This window comes from Hemicordylus capensis, chromosome 2, assembly GCF_027244095.1.
Source record: "Hemicordylus capensis ecotype Gifberg chromosome 2, rHemCap1.1.pri, whole genome shotgun sequence".
NCBI classification, from domain to species: Eukaryota; Metazoa; Chordata; class Lepidosauria; order Squamata; family Cordylidae; genus Hemicordylus; species Hemicordylus capensis.
Genome location: NC_069658.1, coordinates 395,475,123 through 395,500,258, shown reverse-complemented (window position 1 = coordinate 395,500,258; position 25,136 = coordinate 395,475,123). Strand labels below are relative to the sequence as shown.

At 42.0% G+C, this 25,136-nt stretch overlaps 1 protein-coding gene across 4 annotated transcripts in view; it reads left to right on the top strand.

The window, feature by feature from the left end:
• The window catches only part of TMEM104 (transmembrane protein 104), a 109,183-nt gene that overhangs the window by 66,377 nt on the left and 17,670 nt on the right, over positions 1-25,136 (top strand). For all 4 annotated transcript variants that reach the window (XR_008315244.1, XM_053291088.1, XM_053291085.1 and 1 more), the window contains exon 9: positions 21,196-21,289. Coding sequence is in view for 3 of the 4 variants with exons in the window: in XM_053291088.1 (XP_053147063.1) it covers positions 21,196-21,289 (94 nt within the window). In the remaining variant the exon portion in view is untranslated. The remainder of the gene's footprint in view (positions 1-21,195; positions 21,290-25,136) is intronic.

Genomic DNA, 25,136 nt, shown 5'->3' with positions numbered 1-25,136 from the left:
GAGGGGGATTTGAAAGAAAAAATAAGCTGCTGGCTTTAAAGGATTAGCTTGTCTCTCTTTACAGAGAGATCGATAACACAGGGGACTTGAATGTGTTCTTTGCACAGAGCTGTCTCTGCACTTCATGACGAGAAACATTTTTTCTTCTTCTTAATTGAAGCCTGGATTATCCTGTCACTCATTCTGACTTTGAGCTTTTCTGGAATGCTCTTATGAGAGGATTTTTACAATGCTTCCCCCCCTATTCCTTCCCAGCGTCATCTGCAAGGCCTATGCAGAGAGCAGAGGGATTGTAGCTTGACCTAACCATGCATTGCTTGTGTTTACTCAGAGGTCACACAACCCTAGGAAATGCAGGGATCAACACATGCCTTGACAGTCTAGCCATGCTAGGCCACAGTGTGGCAGCCTTTCAATGTCTTTAAAGAGTGCTGCCAGGAATATGGTACTTTTAGAATACCTGGATTTGTCAAAAAGGGTAATTGTGTCATACAACTGTGGCAGGTGCTTCTGGTGAGATTATCTGTTTTGGTTAATATTAACTGCATATTTTGCATGTCTGGTGTTGTTTCTAGTTCTTACGTATAGTTGCAGTTAAAGCTGAAAAATATGTGGGTATTATCTCCTGAAGTCTTAACTGAAGAATATTTTCAGCATTTCATGGGCATCTATCCTGTTTGAGTGTCCAAAGGCAAAGGAGGCTGAGGCTACTGGGGCTTTAATAATTGTGTATAAGAGGGAATTTTAATAGGTATAGTTTGTCATGCAGAGAGGGAGGAAGAATCCAGGCATCCCTCTCTCATGCCAAAATTCCACTCCAGTTGAAAGCTCCCCTCTCTTAGCAACCAGTTGCCACTGTTGCCTGAACCCAGACCAGCGGAGAGCTCTTTCCCTGAATGACATTTTGCTCTTCTTTTTCATTGATGTATGTATTGGATTTTAAGGGCTGTCAGACGGTTTTGAAAACGGATTTGGCCAAAAAATGAAATAACAAGTTGTTCTAGTAAGAACTAATCTGCCTGCTTTCCTTTTACTATAATCTTAATTGACAAGTGTCCTCACAAGTTAGCCCACTTGTGCTTCAAATGTTCATGTATCCCATCATCTTAAATCGGGGTGGATGACATCATTATAGACTACACGTTTGAGCCATCTTTGTGTCGCTACACCTGTAACAAATTTGGTTCACATCAGTTAGGCAGTTCACAATTTAGCCCACTCGCACCTCAAACGTTTATGCATCCTCCATCTTGAATCAATGTGGATGACATCACAAACCACATTATTGAAGTGTCCCTATGTGTCCCTACAGCTGTAGCAAATTGGTTCATATTGGTTCAGGCATTGCGAAGTTGATGGGTGGGGCGGGGGCACATAGTCACACTGACACAGAATGCCAGGTGATCTGATAAGCTTTCTTTCCTTAAGGAATGTAGGCTAAAAATGTGACAACCTTCTAAATGAGTGGGGAGGAGCCAGAATTCCACCAGCCAACAATCCTACTCTACAAAGGAGGGAAAGAAGTGGAAATAAATGCTATACAAGTGAACCCCATTATCCATGGGGGTTCCATTCTGTGAGTGAACTGGATAATGGAATTGCAGATATTGGGGCATTGAAGTCAATGGGAATGGGGGTGGGTTTAGGTTCATGGAGGCTGGCAAAAAACATGGAGGAAGGCAAAGTGCCCGTGCTCCGTGGGTGTTTAGCTGTCCAGGAATCCCCCTGTCCCAAATTCCTATTTTTTCCCTTTTTCCTTGAAATTCCTTTTTTCCATGAAAAATTGTGAGGGGAGATGCTTCTTTAAAAACACAAAAACAAATGGGCCACAAAATGTCTTCTATTGACAAAATGGTGGCCGGAAATGACCTCCAAGGTCATTTGACCTCCAAGGTCATTTCCAACCAAATAGGGACCAAAATGTCTTATATTGGCAAAATGGTGGCCGGAAATGATCTCCAAGGTCATTTCTGACCATCTAGGGACCATGTATATGTGGATTTTAACCCTTTTGTATCCACGGAAAATGAGGTTGGATGTCAAACACCTGTGGATACGTGGAGCCGCGAATAGCAAGGTCCATCTGTACATTATGTCAGAGCACTTTTCAGTTCCACAAAGATAGTAGGCCATATTCAAAACTTTGCAGAGGACTGGACTGGACATCCAGCCATTTTCTGGATGTAGTTTCTGGGTGGTATGGGTTGAGGTGGGTGAGTGTTTAAAGTATGAGACCTGAAGTGGCTCAATAGTAGGATGAAGAACAACTATTCAGGATGGAAACATTTCATTCTGTAATAGCTACTATTAATCTGGGAATTTTCTGGCATTGAATGCATCTTACAGAAGCTAATATTCACATGCCAATTTGACCAGTGCACCAGAAATTACTTTAAGTCTTGGGTTCTTCCATTCAGTCTTTTACCAGCTCACAAGTTTTTTATGAAGGTATTGGTGACTTTAGATTATCCATATCTCTATTGGGTGTCAGCGTTCTTATTTCTAGATGACTTACTGATCAGGTTGCTCAGCTTCCTCACAGGTGTGAATTGAGCACTCGTGCCTTCAGGCACATGGTGGTGGTATCAGTAGGAACAAGAGGCAAATACTCTTTTTCTGGATCAGCAAATGCAACACTTGGAGGGAGGCAACACTTGACATGAGGGAGGCAACAAAACATCAAATACTAGTTTAGCCTAGTACTGCTGGATGATCACACTGATCTAATGTCCTTTTTAGCATAACCTTTGGGGATGTACTGCCAGGAGGGGTGATATATATATATAATACAAGTCCTCTTCAAAGATTTCTGCTTCCTTTATTCCAGAAGATAGATTACATAACATTGTATATAATATGTATATAATTTAAAGGAGAACCCCTGCTAACTGGGCAAAGAGGCACCTTTTACCGCAGTGATTCTCTTTATTTAGCAGGGGGAGAGTAACTGGCCCTATCCACCCCCAGCACAGTACTTCCAGTGACTGTTGCTGGTGTGTGTCCTATGTTTCTTTTTAGAATGTGAGCCCTTTGGGGACAGGGAGCCATCTTATTTGTTGTTTCTCTTTGTAAACCGCCCTGAGCCATTTTTGGAAGGGCGGTATAGAAATCGAATTATTATTATTATTTCTTGTTTACACAGTCAGACAGGTGTTATTGACTGGTTTGTTTTATCCAGACATCGAGTCCTTCCCAAGGACCTGGGATGGCTGAATTTTATTGTCAGTTGTTATAGATATTGTCTCAGAATATAGGCTGTTCCCAGTAAAGCTGCTTTTTATAATTGGCTGATGGTGATTTCTGTGGCCCCTATGGTGTTGAGGTGCTCTTCAAGGTCTTTTGGAACTGCACCCAGGGCACCAATGACCACTGGGATTATTTTGGTCTTTTTGTGCCACAGCCTTTCAATTTGTAGATCTTTGTATTTTGTGATTTTTTTCTATTTCTTTTTCTTCTATTCTGCTATCCCCTGGTATTGCTATGTACATTATTTTAACTTGTTTTTCTTTCTTCTCGACTACAGTTATATCTGGTGTATTGTGTGGCAGATGTTTGTCTGTTTGCAGTCGTACTGTTCTAGACATGACTCCTTTACCTTCACACTGCACATAGATTCCCGGCCTGGGTGAGCACAGGTTCCTGTCTGTCCTGGCTAAACTTCCTTCTGTGCTCTTAGCCACTTTTCCATTTAGGAAGCTGATTGTCAAAACCCTTCTCTAGTCAGTATTTTATCAGTTTGTAGGGTCTTTGACGTTACTGTTCTTTCTGTTAACAAGATTTAGTGTAGGTTTCATAGGACAGGTTGGTTCTTAGGACTGTCCTCCCTTTCATTCGTAAAGTTAAGGCATTGCTCTGTATGTCTGAGGAGGTTGTATTCTTTTTCTGAGCAAACTTATTCCAACAAAAATAAAAGGAATGACACAATTTTGATATTAGAAGAGCAGTCACTTTTGCACTGCTAGGATTCAGAGTTCTAGGAAACTGGAGTAACTTTGTCTCAAGGATACAATCTTCCTTTGATGTGAGGGCTGCATCAAGGCTTCATTGATGACTGGATAGGCCGTATAGCTATATTCGTATCTGTGTGTGAGGATAAGATGCCATCTGATGGTATTACCTTGTATGATGGTGCAACTTCCATGGCCTATAAAGGTTTGACCATCCATTGATTCCATGTAAGTCTGCAACCTGGTGATCCATTCATACTTTTATTAGACATTATCATACTGACATGGTATCTTCATCTGATGTCACTTCTGAATAACTCTTCTGACAAAACACTGCTTTGGTATAAGGCAATTGACTCTTTCCACTCTTGAGATGCACTGCTTTTCCACTTTACTAATCTGAAGACTAATGCAGAAGTCGTTGCACCACAAGAGAGAGTTCACATTTCCCTTACCATGAATTCCTGTTCTCAGACTTCCTGCTCTGTTCCACCCTGCTCTCCTAAAGTAGAAACCATGGATGGATGTGTATTCTGGATAACCCACTCATGTCTGCAGTGGAATTACATTTTTTGAATCAGAATGACCTTTTTTTCTTTTTACCTTGTTTTTACTTTGCTGCTCCAAGTTACAGGTTAATAAAATTCAACTGCTACTGTTAAGTTTGTCACTATGTATCAGTTCTAGATGGCAGTTAAGAGGCTTTTTCAGACACTAGTCTCAAACTGGGATCAGAGGGGAAACTATTTTATTTTATTTGACATATTTATATACCACCCAAAACTAATGTCTCTGGGTGGTTTATAATAAAACATTTAGTTTTTGTGGAACATTCTGTTAATTTTTGGAAGTCAAATAACAGTGTTGCAAAGTAGGACTAAGCTATGTAACTTATTTTTGCCATGCTCTGTTTTCTGTTGCTTTTTGCATTTCCTCCTGTCACTCCCTCTGTTTTGATGCAATTAGAAGATGCAGAATGGTGAAAGCTGGAAGTCAAGGAGGCACTAAAGTGATTACAAGCTACTGCACCATAAATACTCTAGCAATGAAGAATTAAATAGCAGTCACCTTAGAAAATTGGCCATCTCCCATTCCTCGCTCCCCTTGCTTATGAAAAATAATAGTGGAAGCATATTTACACCATAGATTGCAAGCTTGCAGTTGGCTATGATTCTGGGTCTGTTTGTACTAGGAACCTTAATCCTTGTGTCAGATGACTTCCTGAAAAAACATTGTGAGCTTTTTTAAATTTAGCAGGGAAAATCTTCTGTTGAAACCCCCTAATTATTAAAATATGCCAGGTTTGATGCAGCTGAAGATGTAAGATAGTTTAATCTACACCCAAGTGACATCCCAGACAGCAACTCTCGTTTTCATGTTAATATTGCACTAGTGTGAACCAATGTTCCCTCTAACAGGGATTCCCAGATGTTGTTGACTACAACTCCCATAATCCCCAAACAAAGGCTGTTGCGACTGCGGATGCTGGGAGTTGTAGTCAACAGCATCTGGGAACGCTGGTGTGAAAGTCCTTTAACTTTAAGTGAGCAAAAACAGTTTATCCCTGACCCATTAAGTTTTGATCTCTCTCAAAACATTCAGTGGAAAGAAAGTAGAGACCCAGCCTAGGGATATTGTACCACCAGCTCCTGAAGGAGACTCCCCAGTAGCCTGAGAGAATTCAGCTGAGACAATCCCTTTCCCATTTCCCAGGGGCTAACTTGAAGATCATTGTTCCTTGAGGAACCCGTAACTGCAGAAGCACAGACCAGGGAGCATATATTGACGCCTAATTATTTTATGTGTATGTTTTATGTAATGTAAAATATTTATGGTCATAACTGCTTTGACCTTAACTGCATTGACCTTAAGAAAAGCAGTCTACAAATGTCTTGAATTAGAATCCTTGCCTATGGTGTTCATATCTGGAGAAGAAATAGCTACATTTTGAGATGCATTTATTAAAAATTGGTCAGTATGAGCTTCACTCCTTGGGTAGGCATAGCTATAATATATAAATGCTCGATCTCAGATTTATACTGGATGTTTGGCAGCACCAATTGAACTATTCCTTAAGAGTTTATTAAGTGCTCTAAGGGAACATTTGTTGAATACTGTAACCTCAAATTTATTTAATACAGTATACTCTCCCCCAATTTTTTAAAACCACATATTTTAAAAACCATATTATGGGGTTTTTATCTTTTCCAGTGACTTGAATATGTTTAATAAATTATAGTAATATACTAGCTGAACTGGGTGCAGAGCATCTGCACCTCTAGTTCGCCACTGCAGCTGTTCCCTGCTGCAACTGCTGTCACTGTCGTTTTCTGCCTCCGCCTTGTTCTTTTTCCCTCCTCCTCACTCCTGCAGCTTTCTGGCCAGCCGTCGGCTTCTTCTCCCTCCTGCCCCTGCAGCTTTCTGGCCAGAGGGCCAGCCATCAGCTTCTTGTTCTCCCTGCCCGCCCCCACTGCTTTCTGGCTGACCAGCTTCTTCTCCCACCCATCCCTGCCGCTTTCTGGCCGGCTGGCTGCGTGCTGCTTCATCCACCTGCCTGCCGCTTTCTGGCTGACTGGCCGGCCACCAGCTGCTTCTTCTCCTCCCTGGCCGCTGTCCAGCCACTGTTTTCTTTGGCTGGATGGCTGCGTGCTGCTGCCACCATTTTCTTGCCCCTGGCTGTCCCCATCACTATTAGCAGCTGCTTGCGAATTCTCGCAAGAGCTGCCACGCATGAGATTAGCAACGGGTACGTCTAAGAGAAATATATATAAAGAAGATATTCTGAAGTTCAGCCACATTTGCTAGGTTGAAGAGTTGAACATTTTCACATGGTGAGCTTAAAAATTCTAGTCAGTATATTGCTGATTAGGTGCTCCATATTCAGCATGTGTGGCCAAGCATGAAATAGGTTGCAAATATGTTAATCTTTAATTACAAAAGTTTGCACATTGACTGCTACAGCCATCTCTCTCTTGATTGTCAATGTGGCCCTCTTCACTGAACAAGTTCCTCATCTCTCTTTAAGAGCAAAAATGAGACTATTACAGTATCAACATGTACTGTATATCATGTATCTAAGAGAGTCTTAATTTCTGATGGCTTATTCAACAAAATATGGGTTCAACAAAAAGTCAAATCCTTCAGTAGAATAAGGGGTTCAACAAAAGTACAACTTAAAATCTGATCTCTTCTGAAGAAGCTCACTTCCTTGCCTTTTTCTTGAAAGAAAGAAGTTTGCCTCATGCAATTTTTTTAATAGTTAGAAGCATCTTAAGAGCAACTAGTTATTGTAACTTAAGCCTTTGAAAGAGAGATCCCTGCCCAAGTGGATGGAATCTGTTTTCTGTGTCCAAGAGGAATTGCAAACAGTCACAGAAAGCTTGAATTTTAGATCAGTTGAAGGAACTGTCTGGTACTTTTGCTGAAGTTCAGAGTTCATACAAAAACGCCAAGGCTTAATCCTGGCTCTGTGTGACATTTTAACTGGCTCAATAGACTCTCCACTGCTCTTGTAAGAGAGCTATTGTCTCTAGTACAAGTGATGCTTATAGCAGTTCTGCCTTTTTACAATTGTACATTAGGAATACAGCCATTTTAAAGAGGACTTAATCGAGTTAACTGCTTTTTAAAGATCAAATGATGAACCAGGCCAGGTGGTTTTGTGCACATACTATCTATCTATCTATCTATCTGAATAAATGATAGAGTCTGTCTGTCTGTCTGTTTGTCTCTTGCAGAATGAGTAGATTCTGTCAAGATACCTGCGTGGGAGCATCCAAAAAATCATCATACTATATATTAGAATTAGATATGAGTGTCTGGCACACTGAGAAGAAATGTCTAAATGTAATAATTGAAAGGAATTGGGTGTGATCTGTATTTGAAAAGTGTGCATTTGTGACATGTGTATAAAATTTGTAAATGCATTTCTAGTAGTACCTAGTTGTCAAGTCTTGGCCTTTGCAGCAGGATGGCTCAACCAGGCACTATTGAATATTAATAACTGAACTATTAAATTGTAACAGGAATAGAAAGTGAGATACTGCTATCTGGATTGTTGCTCCTGGCTTCTGCAAAAACAAAAACACCTTATGTAAAGGAGGCATTAAAAGGTCTTAGAACTTCAAGACCAACCTAGCTTCGACTAAGCTAGCCTACTGCTCATTCTCACACCAACCTGTAGGCAGAATATAATGCAGAGAGACATCTGTTTCTCCTTCGTTGTCCTCCAGCTCCCATAACACCAAGCTTCTAATTTTCTGTGACTTGAAACATACTCTTCTCTAAAAGCCAAAAAATTGCCCATCTTATCCTGTTGCATGCTGGGTTGATCCAGCCTCATCTCAAAGACATTTGCAAAGAAACTGATTTTTCATTTAGTGCAGAGCTCCTTGTTGCTTGCTTCAACAGCCTTGGATCAGTGAGTTTGCCTTTTTTGAGAGAAGGAGCAATGAACAGAGATTAGAGGAGTCTTCCCCTGGATAAGAATAACTGTCTTACTTGATCTTGGTGTAAAGATGCTGCTCCTCCTAGCAAAAGATCTAATAAATAGCTACAGCTCATAGCTGAAAAGCTGGCATAATTTATCTCATTCAGTTTGCTATTAACTTGTGTTCTGAATTGGTTGTTTTCTGTTATAAATCGCCAAGGTAAAATACTGCATTCAGTTTGAAGATTTGCCTATGTGTTCTGCCTCAGATTAATTTGCTGAAGCTTAGTAGGCAAGGTGATAGATGCTTTAGGTATTTCTAAAATAGGTAGCTTGGGACGTGAACTGCCAAATGTCTTACTCTTCAAGTATTAACTAGGATTTTATGAGGCTATCTATAATTTTACCTTTAAAGTTCTGATGCTCAACATTATTAAGCTTAGGCTCAGGGTATTTAAGAGAGCATCTTCTTCACTATGAGTGCCATCACCCATTGACATCATCTGGAGAGGTCTGTCTGTGTTTGCCACCAGTTTGTCTGGTGGCTCTTCAGGGACAAGCCATCTCTGTTGCTGCCCCAAGACTTTGGAGTGCATTCCATGCTGAAATAGGAGCCTCCCCAATTCTGACAGCTTTTAAAAAGTCTTTAAAGACTCATTTATTCACCCAAACTTTTTAATTAGGTTTTGAATTGTTTTAATATTTCAGTTTTTGTTTTATGTTGTAAACTGCCCAGAGATGCAGGTTTGGGGTGGTATACAAATATAATGAATAAATACTACTCCAACGATTGTCTTAGTTGGAGGCCTTCAGGAAAGCCATAAAGACCCATCTATTAAGCTTGGCTTTTAATGATATTTCATTTTAATGTCATCTAGATTTAATTGTAATTTTAATTTGCTTTTAACTGTTTTTTAAAATTGTTTTTTATTTTAATGTAAACCTCCCTGAGCCACTTTTGGAAGGATGGTATATCAATCAATCAATCAATCAATCAATATAAAATAAAATAAAGCCTGTGCTAGTAAAATATTTATTTTTTCAGAATAAAAGCAAAAGCTTTGTTCCTTGAATTCTGGATGTCAAAACTGATATGAGAACCCACAGCTAATATATAGACTCTCCCGTCACCCTATTCCTGTATATTGTGCCTTTGCTATGCAGAAAACAGAGTAATTTCCTTGTTGTTTCCATGTATCAACCAAATTGAATCCTGTGTAACTATAACAATATAACAGCATCATGTGCTCAAAAACAATATGCTGAAGCATGTAGACCAATATGCTTCTACTCTTTCAGACCCAGGACCTACCTTTTCATTAGAGCCTGCAACATTGGGCCCATTTTTAATTTCTTAATCCTCCATAGCCCCTTTTCTCTCTAAGGCAAGGGTGGGTAAACTTGAACCTCCAGCTGTTGAACAGTTTATTGTGGCTGGGGATGATGGGATTTGTAGTTCAACAACAGTTGGAGGGCCAAGTTTGCCCACCCCTCCTCTAAGGTGATGCAGGGAAGTACATGGATTATGTACCTTCAATAGCTGAATAAGAGAGTGAATTCTGCTAGAGGCAGATTGCCATGTAGGAATAGGAACCTGTTCCTGATGAAATGCCTCTTTCTACATGTAAGGGTAGTACTTCTATCGGGGCCCTTTCCAGCTATCACCTTCTAGTAGGTATCAGCAACTAGAGGTCTTAATTCTCCCTTAGTTTCAGTTGCCAGTCGTAAAAGAGATTCAAGTTAAGTTTTGGTGAGGTTTTTGTCTTGAGGAAAGAACTCTGATCAGGAGCAGAAGCAGAAATAAAGCAGGAACCTGCTGTATACTTCCTTATTAGTATACAGCAAGGGAAGGCAACCTGAGGCACTCCAGCTGTTGTTGAATTACAGCTCCATCATCCCTAGCCACAATAAATGGTTAGCAATCCCTTGCTAACTGAGCAAAAAGGTACCTTTCAAAGTTTTGATTCTCTTTATATTAAGCAAGGGGAAGAGCAACTGGCCCTATCCAACCCCAGCACAGCATCTTTCCAGTGACTGTTGCTGGTGTCATTTATTTATTTATTTATTTATTTAGTTGGTGCATTTTTATACCGCCCTCACCCAAGGTCTAGATTGTGAACCCTTTTGGGACAGGGAACCATTTTGTTGGTTTGTTTTTTTCTCCTGTGTAAACCACTTTGAGAACTTTGAAAAGTAGTGTATAAATATTTGTAGTAGTTAGTAGTTTAAGAGCTGGTGTGCCTCAGGCTGCCTACTCTTGGTTTATAGGGATGGTAGCTACTTAAATGAGTTATATTCACACATATTAAAGGTACTGGAAGCCTGTCCTCCTTTTGAGTATAGTTCCCCTCCCTGCCTTGCTTTCACTTTCTCTTAATCATCTAAATCTGTTGATGATAGCACTGCTGGAACATGAGTCCTAACCCACTAGTAGAAGACAGTCTATATCGCTTGTAGGTATGATCAGAGCAGTTGTATGAGTTGTAACACTACAAGTGGTCCTCGTTATCTGTGGTCCTGGCTCCCGTGGTTTCGTGTGTCTGTGGTGGGGCAATGGAGACCCAACCTCATTATTAGCAGATACAAAAATAGTTAAAATCCACCTCTCTGCAGTTCCTAGGTGGCTAGAAATGACCTCCGAGGTAATTTATGGCCACTATTTTGCTGAACAGAACCATTTTGTGGCTCTTTCTTTTAAAAAAAGTTGCATTTTGTGGAAGATCAGCAAAAGTAGGGGGTTTTCAGGGCATTTCTGGACAACTGGAGCAGGGGCGTAGCAAGGTTGGAGTGGGCCCAGAGATGAGATTTTAAAATGCCCCCCCCCCACTCAAAGTCCAGGGCCTCCGCACACCCCAGGTCCCCAAGGATTTAAGTCTGATATTTCAAAATAAGTATGCTGCCTGGAAATACATTTCACTGAATACACACACGCTTATGTCACAATATATAGTGATATACATTGAGTACTATACATCTGTGCTACTTTTAATGCCTAGAACACACTAGAATGACAAATTATTAAAATGGCCCCCTCGCTGCAGATTAGCAAAGGAGACTTTCAACCATGCAGTGTGAGCTTATGTTTGTTTTCTCAGAATTCTGAACAAATTCAGTCAAGTTTGATTCCAGGAGGTTTTTCACAGGAGGCTTTTAAAGCCCTTTAACACACATCTCCTCTGGAATGGAGGTGCTGCATTCACATGTTGGCCAGATTTACCCTGAAGTCCCTGCGAGTTATTGGGGAGCAGTTCACACACAAGAAAAATAAAATAAAAGCACAACACATGCTTCACAGTTCTCACTCAGACCTTCTGGGTTGCAAAAACAACTTGAACATAAGTGTATTTATGAATGAATGAATGAATGAATAAAATAAATATAATACTGTTTGTTCCAATAGTTTTTGTAATTTTCTGCCATGAAACAAGCCACTTATAGGACTCTTTAGATAGTTTTTTTTTTTAAGCCAGCAAATTTTCCAAGCTGTTTTAAAATAAATATTCAGAGCCTTCTCAGTCCCACCCCCCATATCAAAGCCCTATGGCAAGCAGATCCCTATATATCCGGGGGGGGGGAGAAGGTAACCACAAAAAGGAGTTCACACTCTACCTGGCAAATGCTGGGCTGGGTTGGGCAGGGCAGCAAGGGGTCTTCTGCTGCAGAGACCAGTGGTGGCCACTCTGGCTGCCTCCTCCTTCCTGGCTGGCTTGGGCCCTACTGGAGTTCAGGCTTCACAGAGGCCTCCCTGGAAGCCCCGCCCACCCACCGATCAGCTGAGAGGCGGGAGAAAAGGAGCTCTTTGCAGCTTGTCTGCTGCCTGGATTGCCGGCCAGGAGAACAAGCTGGAGAGACGGCGAAGAGGGCAAGTGGCTGAGGGGCCTTGGGGCTGGGCAGGGGGCAATGGGGAGCCACGTGAGGTGCCTCTGGGGGGGCCCTCCAGGCAGTGGGGCCCCTAGACAACTGTCTCCCCTTGCCCGATCGTTGTTACGCGTGTGAACTGGAGAGAATGGCACAGTATGTTATTTCACTTATTTCTGCTCCTCCCTGCTGGTTTTACCCTTTTTTTGTCCCTGAGGAACCTAACTCCCCAATTTCTATTCACTCAAGGTCTCATCTGTGGTTTCGTTATCCACAGTTGTAGGAGAGAACAGATAATGAGGGCCACCTGGATTATCTGCTTTTTAGTACAAGAGATGAAGGCATATAGTGACTTGGATAAATTATGGCGTTTTCTCCATTTTTTTCTAATTCCTTTATAGCAGGTTGTAAAATTCTGCTTTTAAAATATTCCTGCTAAAGCAAATTACACTCTACTTTCTGCTAGTTGGAATGAACCTCATACCATTTTATTGTGTGTTTTTTAACTTTTGTAAACCACCTTGAGATTGTTTTTAATGAAAGGCGGTATATAAATTCAACAATAAATAACCACTTACCACGTTTTCTCAGGATATGATCTGATTAGCTGCTGATTCTTATGTCCTGTTCAGGGAGTGTGACACAACTTTATTTTGACTTCTAGGTGTTGCTGCTTAATGCTGGGCACAGCTCCATTGTGCCTATTCACAGCAACTAGCTGTGTGAACTTTTTCTGAATAAAATGGTCACATTTTTTCTACAATTAAGTGCAGTATGCCTCTTCTCTCAGCTGAAGCCCCTCCATTTGTGCTTATTGATTGGGGCTGGGCAGTTAAAGCAGTGTATGTGTTTGTGCTCAGATTCATCATGCACTTCATTCCTTCTGCCTTCAGCTCAATTTGAGAATCTTATTAGGAACAAAAGATTATTTTTTTCTTAATAAAGGGGGCTTGCGAAAAATCCATAGTTCAGGCACACTGATTTGTGTCTATATCCCTCTGGTAATGAGCAGAGTGGTAGAACCTTGAAGGGAGAGGGAGTGTTTGAAGCTGATCAGTGGGATATGGTGGTGAAGATTGCTTGAGAATTTATAACCATGCAAAAGTGAGATTGGAAACCCTCTGAAAAAGGTTTACTTTAAAACCTTCCCGATGCTCTCCCCATAACAACTGATGCAGAAATCAGGCAGCAGTCGTCTCTCTAGAGTTTGACAAAAAATGTGTCTCCGGACTAGGCTTGCCAGTAAGGCCTTTGTTCCCTTAAGCAACAATTGATCTGAGGCAATTACAGATTTCAAATCCTGCTGTCATTTTGTCTGCTGGGGATTTTCTGTCATTCCTTGAGCAGGACCAAGGTGCTGTTTTTGCCAGTTGGTTCTGGTGTGTTCTAATTTGCAGAGAACACCTGTTCCTTAATTATCCGCATCCCTTGCCTGTCTCTTTTGTTTCAGCTCTTTCTGATCTATGAGCTAATCATCTTTTTTTTTTAAAGGGGGGCTGTGTTCCTAATTGGGGGGAAGACACAACTGAATTAGAATTTCTAGACATAGAGGATGGCTGCTCTTTTGGTAATGATCCAGGCTTTCTATCTACTCACCATGTCCTCATGTCATGTTGCATGTACACCCACAGTGATGTGGTTAGCAGACTTGTGGCGTGCCACATCTTTGTGGATTAATTTCTGGTCTTGGGAGAGAATTCTAGAGACTGAAAATTTTGCCCCACACATAGTGCAGATAAGCATATTGCAGCTAGTGTTTCCATCTTGCTTCTGTTCCAGGTGCAAATGGGAGGGGCCATCCAAACTGCCTCTGCTGTAGACCATGGGGAGCATCTTGTTTCTTACAGGCTTGATCAGTGAGACTTGCTTAGACTACGAGGTGGGCAGAACTTAGTTTGTGGGATCTGCATTGTATCTTACTAGAAAAGCAACAAGCCCACCAAAATACTAGCTGAGATTAACTGTCCCCTTGAGCCATACACTGGGATGACTGAGTTCACAGACTTTCCACATAAAAATAGACTTCTGGCTTCTTCCCATTTACCTTATTTCAGTAACCTGATTTGGGGGCCTTCATTGGTACTACTGTTAAAGCAACTAGGAGTCAGAACCCTTGCTACTCATCCAGAGATCCACCAATAGATCCTGACTTACCTCCTTCCCATTAGAGTGGGGATAAGGAGAGATTCTCTCCCTACCAGAGGGTAGTCCAACTATAAAATACCCATCAAACTCCAGGCAGGCCACAAGTGCAGAGACTTGCAGAAGGTTTCAAGTTCCCTCCCTGGCTTCTCCAAGATAGGGCTGAGAGAGATTCCTGCCTGCAACCTTGGAGAAGCCGCTGCTAGTCTGTGAAGACAATACTGAGCTAGATAGACCAATGGTCCGACTCAGTCAATGGCAGCTTCCTATGTACTTGCTCCCTGAAGTTACATCTCCATAGTGAGAGGCCAAACCCAGGGATCATCTACACTGCCTGGTTGAGGTGTGGTGTGATATAGTGGTCAAACCTTTTGGAGGATTGGCTGTTGTGCAGTTAGGTGATCAGTCTCTTTTGGATGTGGTTCCAATTTACAGCTTGCGAGTACTCAGTGCGCATAATATGGAATTGTATATATGAGATGAATTAATATACCCATCAAGCTTGACCAGAGTAGGAAGTGATATATGTGCATAGACCAAGCTACCCCATGGCAGGCAGCCTTTTCCCTTCTCTTTCTAATGTTTCACTCATTGTGATGTGAGTGAGGGGCAAGACACCTTGCCTTATGGCAGTGACTTGGATGAAGGGCTGCAAAGATGTGGGAGAGAAGGCTCCTTATTACATGACTCACACATGGCATGGTCAGGGTGGGTGCATGAGAAGAATTTGCTTCACCAAGGGCAGTCTGGCCAGAGCCCTCTGCATCTGTCCCAAATACTACATGCCTCCTGGAAGGATAGCATAATCAAGTGACTGAAGTGTTTCACAAACACTGTTCACTTGCACATTGCACCTAGCTAGTTAAGTGACGTCTTCTCTGGCACAACAGGGAAAGCCTCAGATAATACTCATTCTCCCCTGCCCCCCAAATTCACAATGTATGTATAGGGGAGCAGCCAGTGAAGGGGCCAGCAAGCTTGGGAAACCCACCAGAGTTCAATCTGTTGGCTGGTAGGAGGGTGTCACCCTTGGGAAGTAACACCTTGTGATCTTCGGGTGTGGCTGAAGCGGCGAAGGTGTCTGGAAGCTGAGAGCAAGGAGCAAAGGGCGGGAAAACAATTGGAGGAGGAGCAGAGATAAGGTACCATGGGAGACTGAGGTGACGAGGGGGGATGGGCAAAATAAAAGTGAGAAGGGATCTAAACACAGCAGTGCCAGGGGTGAGGGTGAATGAGCAAAGTGACTGTGGTTTCCCATGAGGGAGCAGGCATGGGAAGGAAGCTCCACCTGGGCAGGACAAGGACACACGTGATCTCAATCCCCCCCCCCACCGCTCTTTGAGCCCTGATGGCAAAATCCAGAAGAGGAATTCTGCTGATAACCTGTTCAGCTGCTGTAGTATAGTTGCAGGATCCTATTCTAACATTTAAAGCTTTCTAGAGGGCTTCCTCATGAAAAGGTGGGGTGGTGAAACATGCAAGACCACCTCAGCGGTTACTGAAGTACCTAGAAGCCCCATTAAGGCGTATATAGAGGCCTGTAGGCACATGTTCATGCAGGTGCCTAGCAAGGTTGTAGTGGCCCCCCCGGACAAAAAAGTGAAGCTGAGCCTCTAACTCCCCCCCCCCTTTTCCCTGCCTTCTTTGGAGATGTGGGGATGGTGAGTGAAGAGCAAGCTGTCACTCAGCTGGCAGGAGACCAGGGACATTCCCCTCCACTTGTTTAGTTATAGCTAGGCTTCTGCATTCATTTTGGTGCTGGTGCTGATAATAGCCAGGCCTGGAGACTCAATGGCTTTCAGGTGGGACTGCCTTATATATATACAGCTTGACAGATGAGTGCCAATTGGCGATCAACAGAGAGAGTCTGACTCTGCTGATCCATTTGGATCTCTTGGAGGCTTTCAGTACCATTGACCATGGTATCCTGTTGGGTTGCTTGAAGGAGGTGGGATTGGGTGACATTGTTTTACAGTGGTTCCATTCCTACCTCTCTGGCAGATTCCAGATGGTGTCACTTGGAAACTGTTGTTCTGAAAAGCGAGAGCTAAAGTGTGGGATTCCACAAGGTTCCATACTATCGCCATTGTTTTTTAACTTCTACATGAAACCGCTGGGAGAGATCAGGAAGTTTGGTCTGGGATGCTATCAATATGCTGATGACACCCAGATCTATTTCTCCATACCAACTTCATCAGGAAATGGCATGACTATCGCCTCCATCCCAAGTGCCTGAATGGAGGAGATATTGGGCTGGATGAGGGATAACAGGCTGAAGTTGAATCCAAACAAGACAGAGGTACTGTCAGTAGGGGGTCAGGTCCGAGAGATGGTTTAGATCTGGATGGGGTTACACTCACCCTAAAAGATCAGGTTCGTAATCTGGGAGTGCTCCTGAATCCCAAACTCCCTGGTTTCTCAGGTTGAGGCTGTGGCTAGGAGTGCTTTTTATCAGCTTCAGCTGATATGCTAGATAAGTCCATTTCTGGAGACAAATTACCTTAAAACAGTAGGACATATGCTGGTAACCTCTAGGCTTAACTACTGTAATGCACTCTGTGGGGCTGCCTTTGTATGTAGTTTGAAAACTACAATTGGTACAGAATGTGGCAGCCAGATTGGTCTCTGGGTTGACCTGAACGGACCATATAACACTGATGCTAAAAGAACTGCGCTGGTTGCTGATATGTTTCCGAATGAAATACAAAGTGCTAGTTATTATCTATAAAGTCCTTAATGGCTTAGGTCCAGGGTACTTAAGAGAGTGCCTTCTCTGTCGTGAGCCCTGTTGCCTATTAAGGTCATCTGGAGAGGTCTGATTACAGTTGCCGGACCTCTTGGGTCCTGGCCTTCTCTGTGGCTGTCCCAGGGCTTTGGAACATGCTCCCTGCTGAAATAAGAGTATCTCCTTGTCTGTTTTTTAGGAGGACCCTGAAGATGTGCCTATTCTTGCAGACTTTTTACTGATTTTTTTTTTTTAAATAAAATGTGTTTTAATCTATTGTGATTTTTTATGTTTTATGAATTTTAAATGTTGTATATTTTATATTATGTTTTAATCTGTATACCGCCTAGAGAGTTCTATATTAGGTGGAATAGAAATTCATAAATAAATAAATAAACAAACAAACAAACAAATAAGGCGGCATGCCACTATCTAGGTGCTGGTGCGCAGCACTTAGGAGAGTTCTGTGTGTAGAAGAAATAATTTGATAAAATGTGTGGCAAATTTTGCTTGAGAGTTTGAAAATCTGTGGATTCCTCCAAATCAGGCTGAATTATTTTGATGGAATTCACAAAATATGATACAGCATTACCAAGAAGAGAATGTGTGTAAGTAATGCTTTTAACAGTGGTTTGAGTTAACTATCATGGCTGGTTTTGGTTGCTACATAAAGAGATTATGGAAATACTTAAAATCTTCTTGTTGTTTTTAAGTTATTAAATATAATGCAAAGAAATACAGCCCATCCAATGTATGCATTTTTGTAATCCTCTTTCCCACTCTATTTTAAACTACACTAGCATAGTAAAACACGTTCTCTAACATATATTCTTATCTTTAGAAACTTGCTACAGGGATCAGGAAAGAAAACAAACTGAAGGCATCAGTATTTCCCTTTCCTAGTAATTCTCTCCCCCAGTCTCTAGCTTTGCCAACAAAATTAATCCCTTTGGGACAAGTTTCTATTTCACTTAACTCAGGCCATACTCAGACGCATTTGAATCCCTTTGACATTCTTTGAGTGTTCTTTCAAGCTCTCTCCTCATTATTATCTTGCTTAGTTAATTAGAGACTTTTAGTTGAGTGCTACTTCATTCCCCAATGACAGTAAATCAGCATAAGAGGTCGCAGCTCCTCTGCACTGCTGCATTTCCTCGGATACTGTTGTATGCCAATGCAATGGGGGAATGTTGCACTGATGTTACCTTGTTCTTGGCTGCTAGTCCTCCTTTTTTCCAAGTCACTCCTGCCTCAGTAAGTTTTCAAAAGACAACCAAATGTTACTTATCGTATAATGCTGACATGCTGTTTCATAGCCTTAGACCAGTAGTTTGCAGCCCCTGGTGCACTGTCTTGGCTGTTTGCAGAAAATACACTTCTGAAACTCAAACCAAGAGCACAGGCTGACGAACCAGATTGTTGAAAAGGGTCAATTTCTTCTTTCTCAACCTCGCAGGACTACTCTGTAGAAGGGAACTGAAGGTGTTACCTTGTCTCCATAAGAGATTACGGATATTGGGATGCTGACCTCTGAAGCGAAAGGGATTTGGGAACCATTGCTTATGTGTCTTCTCCAGAGTCTTATGATTATATCTATATGTTCATTAAAGTAGTAGTACGTATTTGAAATGGATATCCTGCCTTTTTATAGTTAATGTACATACACACAATAAGTAACAATTTGAAAATGGGGCCCAACATTTCTCTCATCTGTGGTTTATAATGCTGCATACTGTGCTCCATAATAGCGTTTGGAAACTTCAGCTGGTGCAAAGGTGTGGGGCAGCTCTTCCTCTTTTCAAAGAGAATAAGGAGCCAAAGCAACAACTCCTCTTTACTTCCAAGACAGGATGGCTAAAGGGTTTGCCATGGGTACAGAGCACAAGAGCTTTGATAAAGAGCACCTTTACGAGGCCCTTGACTGGCTGCCCAGAAGATCAGAAACACAATTAATATTCACTTTTGAAGATTTCTAAAGATATAGTCAGTGAGTCTGTATGATGGAGTTGTGTGTGAGTAGCCCTATCACGCTACTTAAGAATATTAAGACTATATTAATATATTAATAATCTATATTAAGAATATTGATAGTAGAAATTAACTTTTAATAAACTTTATTAATATGAGATTGTTCAAAAACATTAGAAAGGTTTTTGTCTTTTATGGTTAGTTTAGGGATGGTGGCAATATTTTCCCAAGCTAGGCTTGGAAACTATTTGAGGGGGCTCATTAAAGCCCTCCTCCAAAAAGAGGTAAGCTTTACAAACCCCCTGAATTAGTCTCCAACTCACATTAAAATCCAAAGGGAGAACTGTAAGGTTCCCTTTCTCCAGATTTAATTAATCTCCCATTATATTAAATAGGGGGCAAATTTAGATGACGCTGGGACAAAAACCAAGAGTGTGCGGAAAGTCAACTCTACATTAGATGCATGTGGGAGGTTGGTTTCCTCTTCCAGCCTTGGTTTTTGCCCCTACAGCTTCCACATTTTAATCCAAATTAATTTTATAGAGTGCCTGTGCCCATTTGATTACACTGAGGCGAATGAGGGTTTTTGAAGGGCTGCCACCTGGAAAACTCTGGCAGAGGATCAAAGGCCAACCCCCTGTGGGGGACACTTTGACCCTGAGGGCCTCCATGCGGGGTGTCTTCCTCCTCCTCCTCCTGTTTTACAGGGTATACCCCTTTTTAAAAGTCCTCTTAGCTAAGCAATAGAGAAACTTGTGCCTTTTGACAATGTATCTAAAAAATATGTTGTTTCAAGTTTGTTACAGTGGATATTCCAGTACAATATAAAAGGAGGCAGTTTTTCTTCAAGAATAGCATAAGGATTAGAGCTGAGGAGAGCATATAATTGGATAAAGAGAATATTTGATATTATGAATGTTCTATTACTCGGTGTGGTTTCTAAAAGGAATGAAAGTGCATGAAGTTAAAGCTTAGGAATAAATTTAATTGGACGATCATCTGGTTAATTAATTCATATCAGTGATAGTTTCATTTTTAATATGAGGTTCATTCAGTCTTCAATAAATTAGCTATATAATACAAAACCTTTTAATGTATTAGTAAGAAATGCTTAACTGTACTTGGTGCAAGATGGGGGATGGGACGTATAGTACTTTAATGGTTCCTTTACTTTCTGAAGGGTGCTGAGAGCATTTGGAGAACTTAGGGAGGACAAAGAGATTCCAATGAGCTTGTTCTTGTGGTGCCTGCCCCCTTTGCAATTGGGGCCAGTGGCTGGGAAACAGGTGATGGGGTGAGATCTTGCCAGCAGCAAGGTACAGCAAAGCAGCCTGGGATGGCATTGGAGGCCTCCATGGCTGATGAAGAGAACAGTGGGCCTGGGCCAGAAATAAACTGAAATTAGGTGATCGTCTGCAGTGCCAACCTCTGCTTGTTTCATAAACCTGGTTCTGCATGATGTCTGAACCCCACCTAAAGAGTTATTCAAAAATGCTGTCATCTGATTGATTGTATTGGCATGGAATAATGTCCTGTTGCAAGCAGAGAAGACATCAATATTTTTGATGGACATACATGGGATATTTTTCCAATAGGGGGTCAGCAGAGCAGGATATATCTTTTGAATGTTTACAATGCCATAAATTTTACTTCAATTTTCCCTTTCCTTTTGTTTGTTTGTCCATGATATGCTGTTATTGGTATATATTGATACTATGTATTCTATACACTGTATAGTTAATATTTTAATAATCTAAAGCACTTCAGAGTAAATAATCAGTGCTTTAATTCTGCTAGAATAGTTGGCAGCGACCTACTGTACATGACTTGGCTGAGCATATAGCCTGTGGAACAAAGGAGAATGTTGTGGCCATAGCGATTGCATAACCATCAGTCAATACATATGAATATGGTTCATATTCTAATTCTGCCTGAATTGGAAATCATAGAAGTTGCTTGACTACAAAACAACTTTATTTTCCTGTTAAACAAATGAAAACTCTTCGTAATGAGAGAGTATTGGCATGAGTTTGTATTGTGCATACTTCTCCAGGAAAAGTTTGCTTTTATTTGTTTGCATGATTTTTTTAAAAGTCTGAACTTTGTCTGTTTCCAATCTCTTTCAGGCAGTGTTTACCCTCCTCTTAGGTCCATTCACTTTCTTCAATGTACAGAAAACAAAGTATCTGCAAATTGTGACATCACTGATGCGGTGGATAGGTAAGTTCATGAACTTCTGTTCCGCAAACATGTACATGGTATCTACAGCTGGTTCCGCCAATCAGCCATAGTCTATCTTGCACAAAAACACCACTCTCACCAGCAACTGATTTGTACAAGCAGTGTAACTTTAGAACCATTAATGTGTGTATGAGCTTGGTTCCTCTTCCATGAATTTTTCCAGTACATGAAAGAGGATCCATAAGCTTGTATGAAGGTGTCATTCTGATATAATAATGCTCATGTGACCAAACTGCTTACATGATAAGTCTCTTGTGCAGGGGCATAGCTAGCCCACCGGCAGCCCGTGTGCAGGCGCGGTGGGCGCCCCGATAGCCCTGCCCCCTGAGTCTGACGTCAGCCGCAGGGGATAGCCACGCCCCCCGCGTCTGACATCAGACGCGGGGGCCGTCGTCTGGCTCCCGAATGGAGCCTTGAGGCTCCGTTTGGGAGAAGCAGCTTAACTGCTGAAAGGGCCGCGCGGCCCCTTCGGCAGTTAGACGAAGGCTGGTGCTGTGTTTGGAGAGCAGCCCAGGAGCGCCGCTTCCCTGCAGGGAAGAGCTGCTTCTGGGCTGCGTTGCGAACGCAGCACTAGTCTTAGCTCCTGAAGGGGCCGTGCGGCCCCTTCAGGTGCTAGTTAGGCTGGCGCTGCATTCACAGTGCCAGCCTTTGTTTAGCTCCCGAGGGGGCCGCGCGGCCCCCGCTCAGGAGCTAAACTACCGCCCACTCATCTGACATCAGACGCGGGGGGGGGGGCGGGGCGGGGGTGTGTGTCAGGGCCGCGAATGGTGGCTGCTGATTGGGCACGGCTCAGGTTCTTTGAACCCGTTCGCCCAATTATAGCTACACCCCTGCTTTTGTGTATCCAAAACAGCAGCTGACAGACAGAACCAACTGCCAGGAATGCAGGAATTCTGCATTATTGCTCTTGCGTTTAATTTCCTTCCCGGTGAATTTTTAGTTAAGGGTTAAAACATTAACCCTTAACTAAAGGGTCAAACAATACACTGCTGACCAAGTGGTATGTCTTCATCTGTATGTCCACTTCAGCAGAGTCCTTTCCCCTTCTCTTATCCTTCTTTCTCTTCCTGGCACTAGTACACTCACAGGTATCTCCTCTCTCATCTCTTGAAAATTGTTTGTTTGTTTGTTTAACATATTTTTATACTGCCCAAAACTTACGTCTCTGGGTGGTTTACAAAGATTAAAAAGTAAAACATTAAACAAAAACAAAAAAATTAAAAGCAAGAAATTTAAAACACAATTTAAAATTTTAAAGCAATATTCTAAAAACAACATGAAAACAATCAAAACTATGTTTCCTCCGTGCTGGCAACTGAGCTTGGCCTGCTCCCAGCTGTCATTACCAGGATTAAATTCCACTGTAGAGAGAACCATATTTCTGGGCTTCTGCAAATCTGATTAATACTGTTCCAGTTTTTGTCAGATTTGAATATCCTAATATTACTGATAATGAATATAATAAAATGAAAGTCATAGACTGAGTATGAGGTTGCCGGATGGCAGTTGGGGCTGGAGGGGGAGAATCCGTTCACTGGGCCCTGTGAGCATGGTCTGTAAACAAAGGTTGGCATGATGAAGCACTCTCTCTGTCATAACAAGTAAGAGGAAGAAGGGCTCTGGGACACATCACCTGAAGTTGAGCAAGCTCCAAATAAAGGTCCCTCTCAACACAAACAATTGGACCTATATTAGTTCCTTTAGTTCCCTGGTGGTTTTTTTGGGGGGAGGGGCATGTACACATGCATTGGGGGTAGGAATAAACTTGTTCTCCATTAAGACTTGTCTGTCCACAGTAATTCTGCCTGCCTGTTAGAAATTCTATTACACACAAGTGCACTGGTGCAGTAATAGGTGGCAGTGTGTCTCTTAAACACACATAAGAGAATGAGTAGAAGTAGCCTTCATGTTTGCCAGCTAAGGTATGTGTTGGGTGGTTTAAGCAGCTGCCTCTGACAAGAGCATTAGGTGCTTATATAATGCATTATTGGGGTCATTGATATGTGCACGAAACTCTGGAAGCTTCTGAAATTGTTTTACATATGTCAAAACTCTGTATACTCTATGATTCTTTGCTAACACAAGTAAAGTACAGAATGTGGCCTTGAAGGCACAATCTTATTTCCAGAGAAATTCAACTTTCCCCCTTAAAGCAATTCCCCACCCCCGCCATCTTAACTGCTGCTGTGGTGTATGTGAATAAAGCCTGATGAAAAAGGCTTCTAGTGGCATGGTAAAGGTAAAATGTGCCGTCGAGTCGGTGTCGACTCCTGGCACCCACAGAGCCCTGTGATTTTCTTTGGTAGAATAGAGGAGGGGTTTACCATTGCCATCTCCCGTGCAGTATGAGATGATGCCTTCCAGCATCTTCCTATATTGTTGCTGCTGATATATATGTTTCTCCTAGTCTGGGAAACATACCAGTGGAGATTCAAACTGGCAACCTCGGGCTTGCTAGTCAAGTTATTTCCTCACTGGGTCAATGCCCTGTATCGCTGCTTGCCCTCCTCATGGTTAGAAGTAGAACTGTGCAAAAAGTATGCATATGGACTTAATGTGCAAAATTTTATACAAGCTGCATAATTCAGCTTCCCTTGGTGTATAAGTTCAAGGTCTGAAAGAAGATCATGCAGCTTGCTTAGGAAGGAAGTGAATAAACAGATAATTGTGGCAGTTAATCAAATAGCCCAGCCATAAAGTTGACAAAGGAAATCAGTCTCAATATGCTTTTTCTCCTAGTTGTTGCTTTGTGCACTTTCAAGTTCTTCGGTCTGCATTTTACCAAGTGCTTTCTCACAGTCGTAAAGATCCACTCACTCATCCTTCTCACACAATACCAACAGATCTTCTCCAAAGTTATTTCCTTTTTGGTTCAGGCTCTTCAGCTCCTCTGAGTCGGCTGTCAGCTACTCTGTTCACACATGACCATGGCTGTGATTCATGGGTGTATAGTCCCCTATTCTGGATGTGTCTGGTTCTGCAAAACACATGAGTCCATCCACATTTTATTCAAAGAACCCTCCTCTCTCTAGCTATATTTTCCTTCACTGTTGCTCTCATTCTTCTTGTACTTTATCTCAAACTTCCTCTCCACTTGCCAGGAAAAACTGTTAGCTACCTGAGCCTCTTTTGGATCTTGATTCTGACACAGAATCTGGATTTCTTTTGTTTGCTTGTTTTAGGCACAGACATAGTCTTACTTGGATTGTGACATGTTGTCTACTCCCGGAGCCAAGGTGTCCGGGTTTGAATCCATACCCAGATGGGACTGACTGCATAGTTGATTTAAAGCATCGTCAGTCCTGCTGAGATAGAGGTGGTTTGCGGGGGAGAGAATGGAATTCTCAGTGACTGGCCTGTGCTGTTGTCTGGCAACCTGAGCTGCTGAGCACATTTGAAGAATGGGTAGATGGACACGTGATTAAATGTGAATGGAGCTGCTGTTAAGACCCTGGAGCATGTATAGGCTACTTTGTTACATATTCATTGCAGTTGTATGTTGCCTGTATTGAGTAACTACATCTTTTGTTCCTATAGTTTTGTTTCATTTCTGAGCTGGAGGGAGCTCATTATTTTTATTATTCATTCATTCATTCATTCATTCATTTGGTTTCTATACTGCCCGTCCAAAAATGGCTCAATTACACAGAGAAATAACAAATAAAAAAGATGGATCCCTGTCCCCAAAGGGCTCACAATCTAAAAGAAACATAAGATAGACACCAGCAACAGTCACTGGAGGTCCTGTGCTGGGGGTAGACAGGGCCAGTAACTCTCCCCCTGCTAAATAAAGAGGGTCACCACGTGCCTCTTTGCCAAGTTAGCA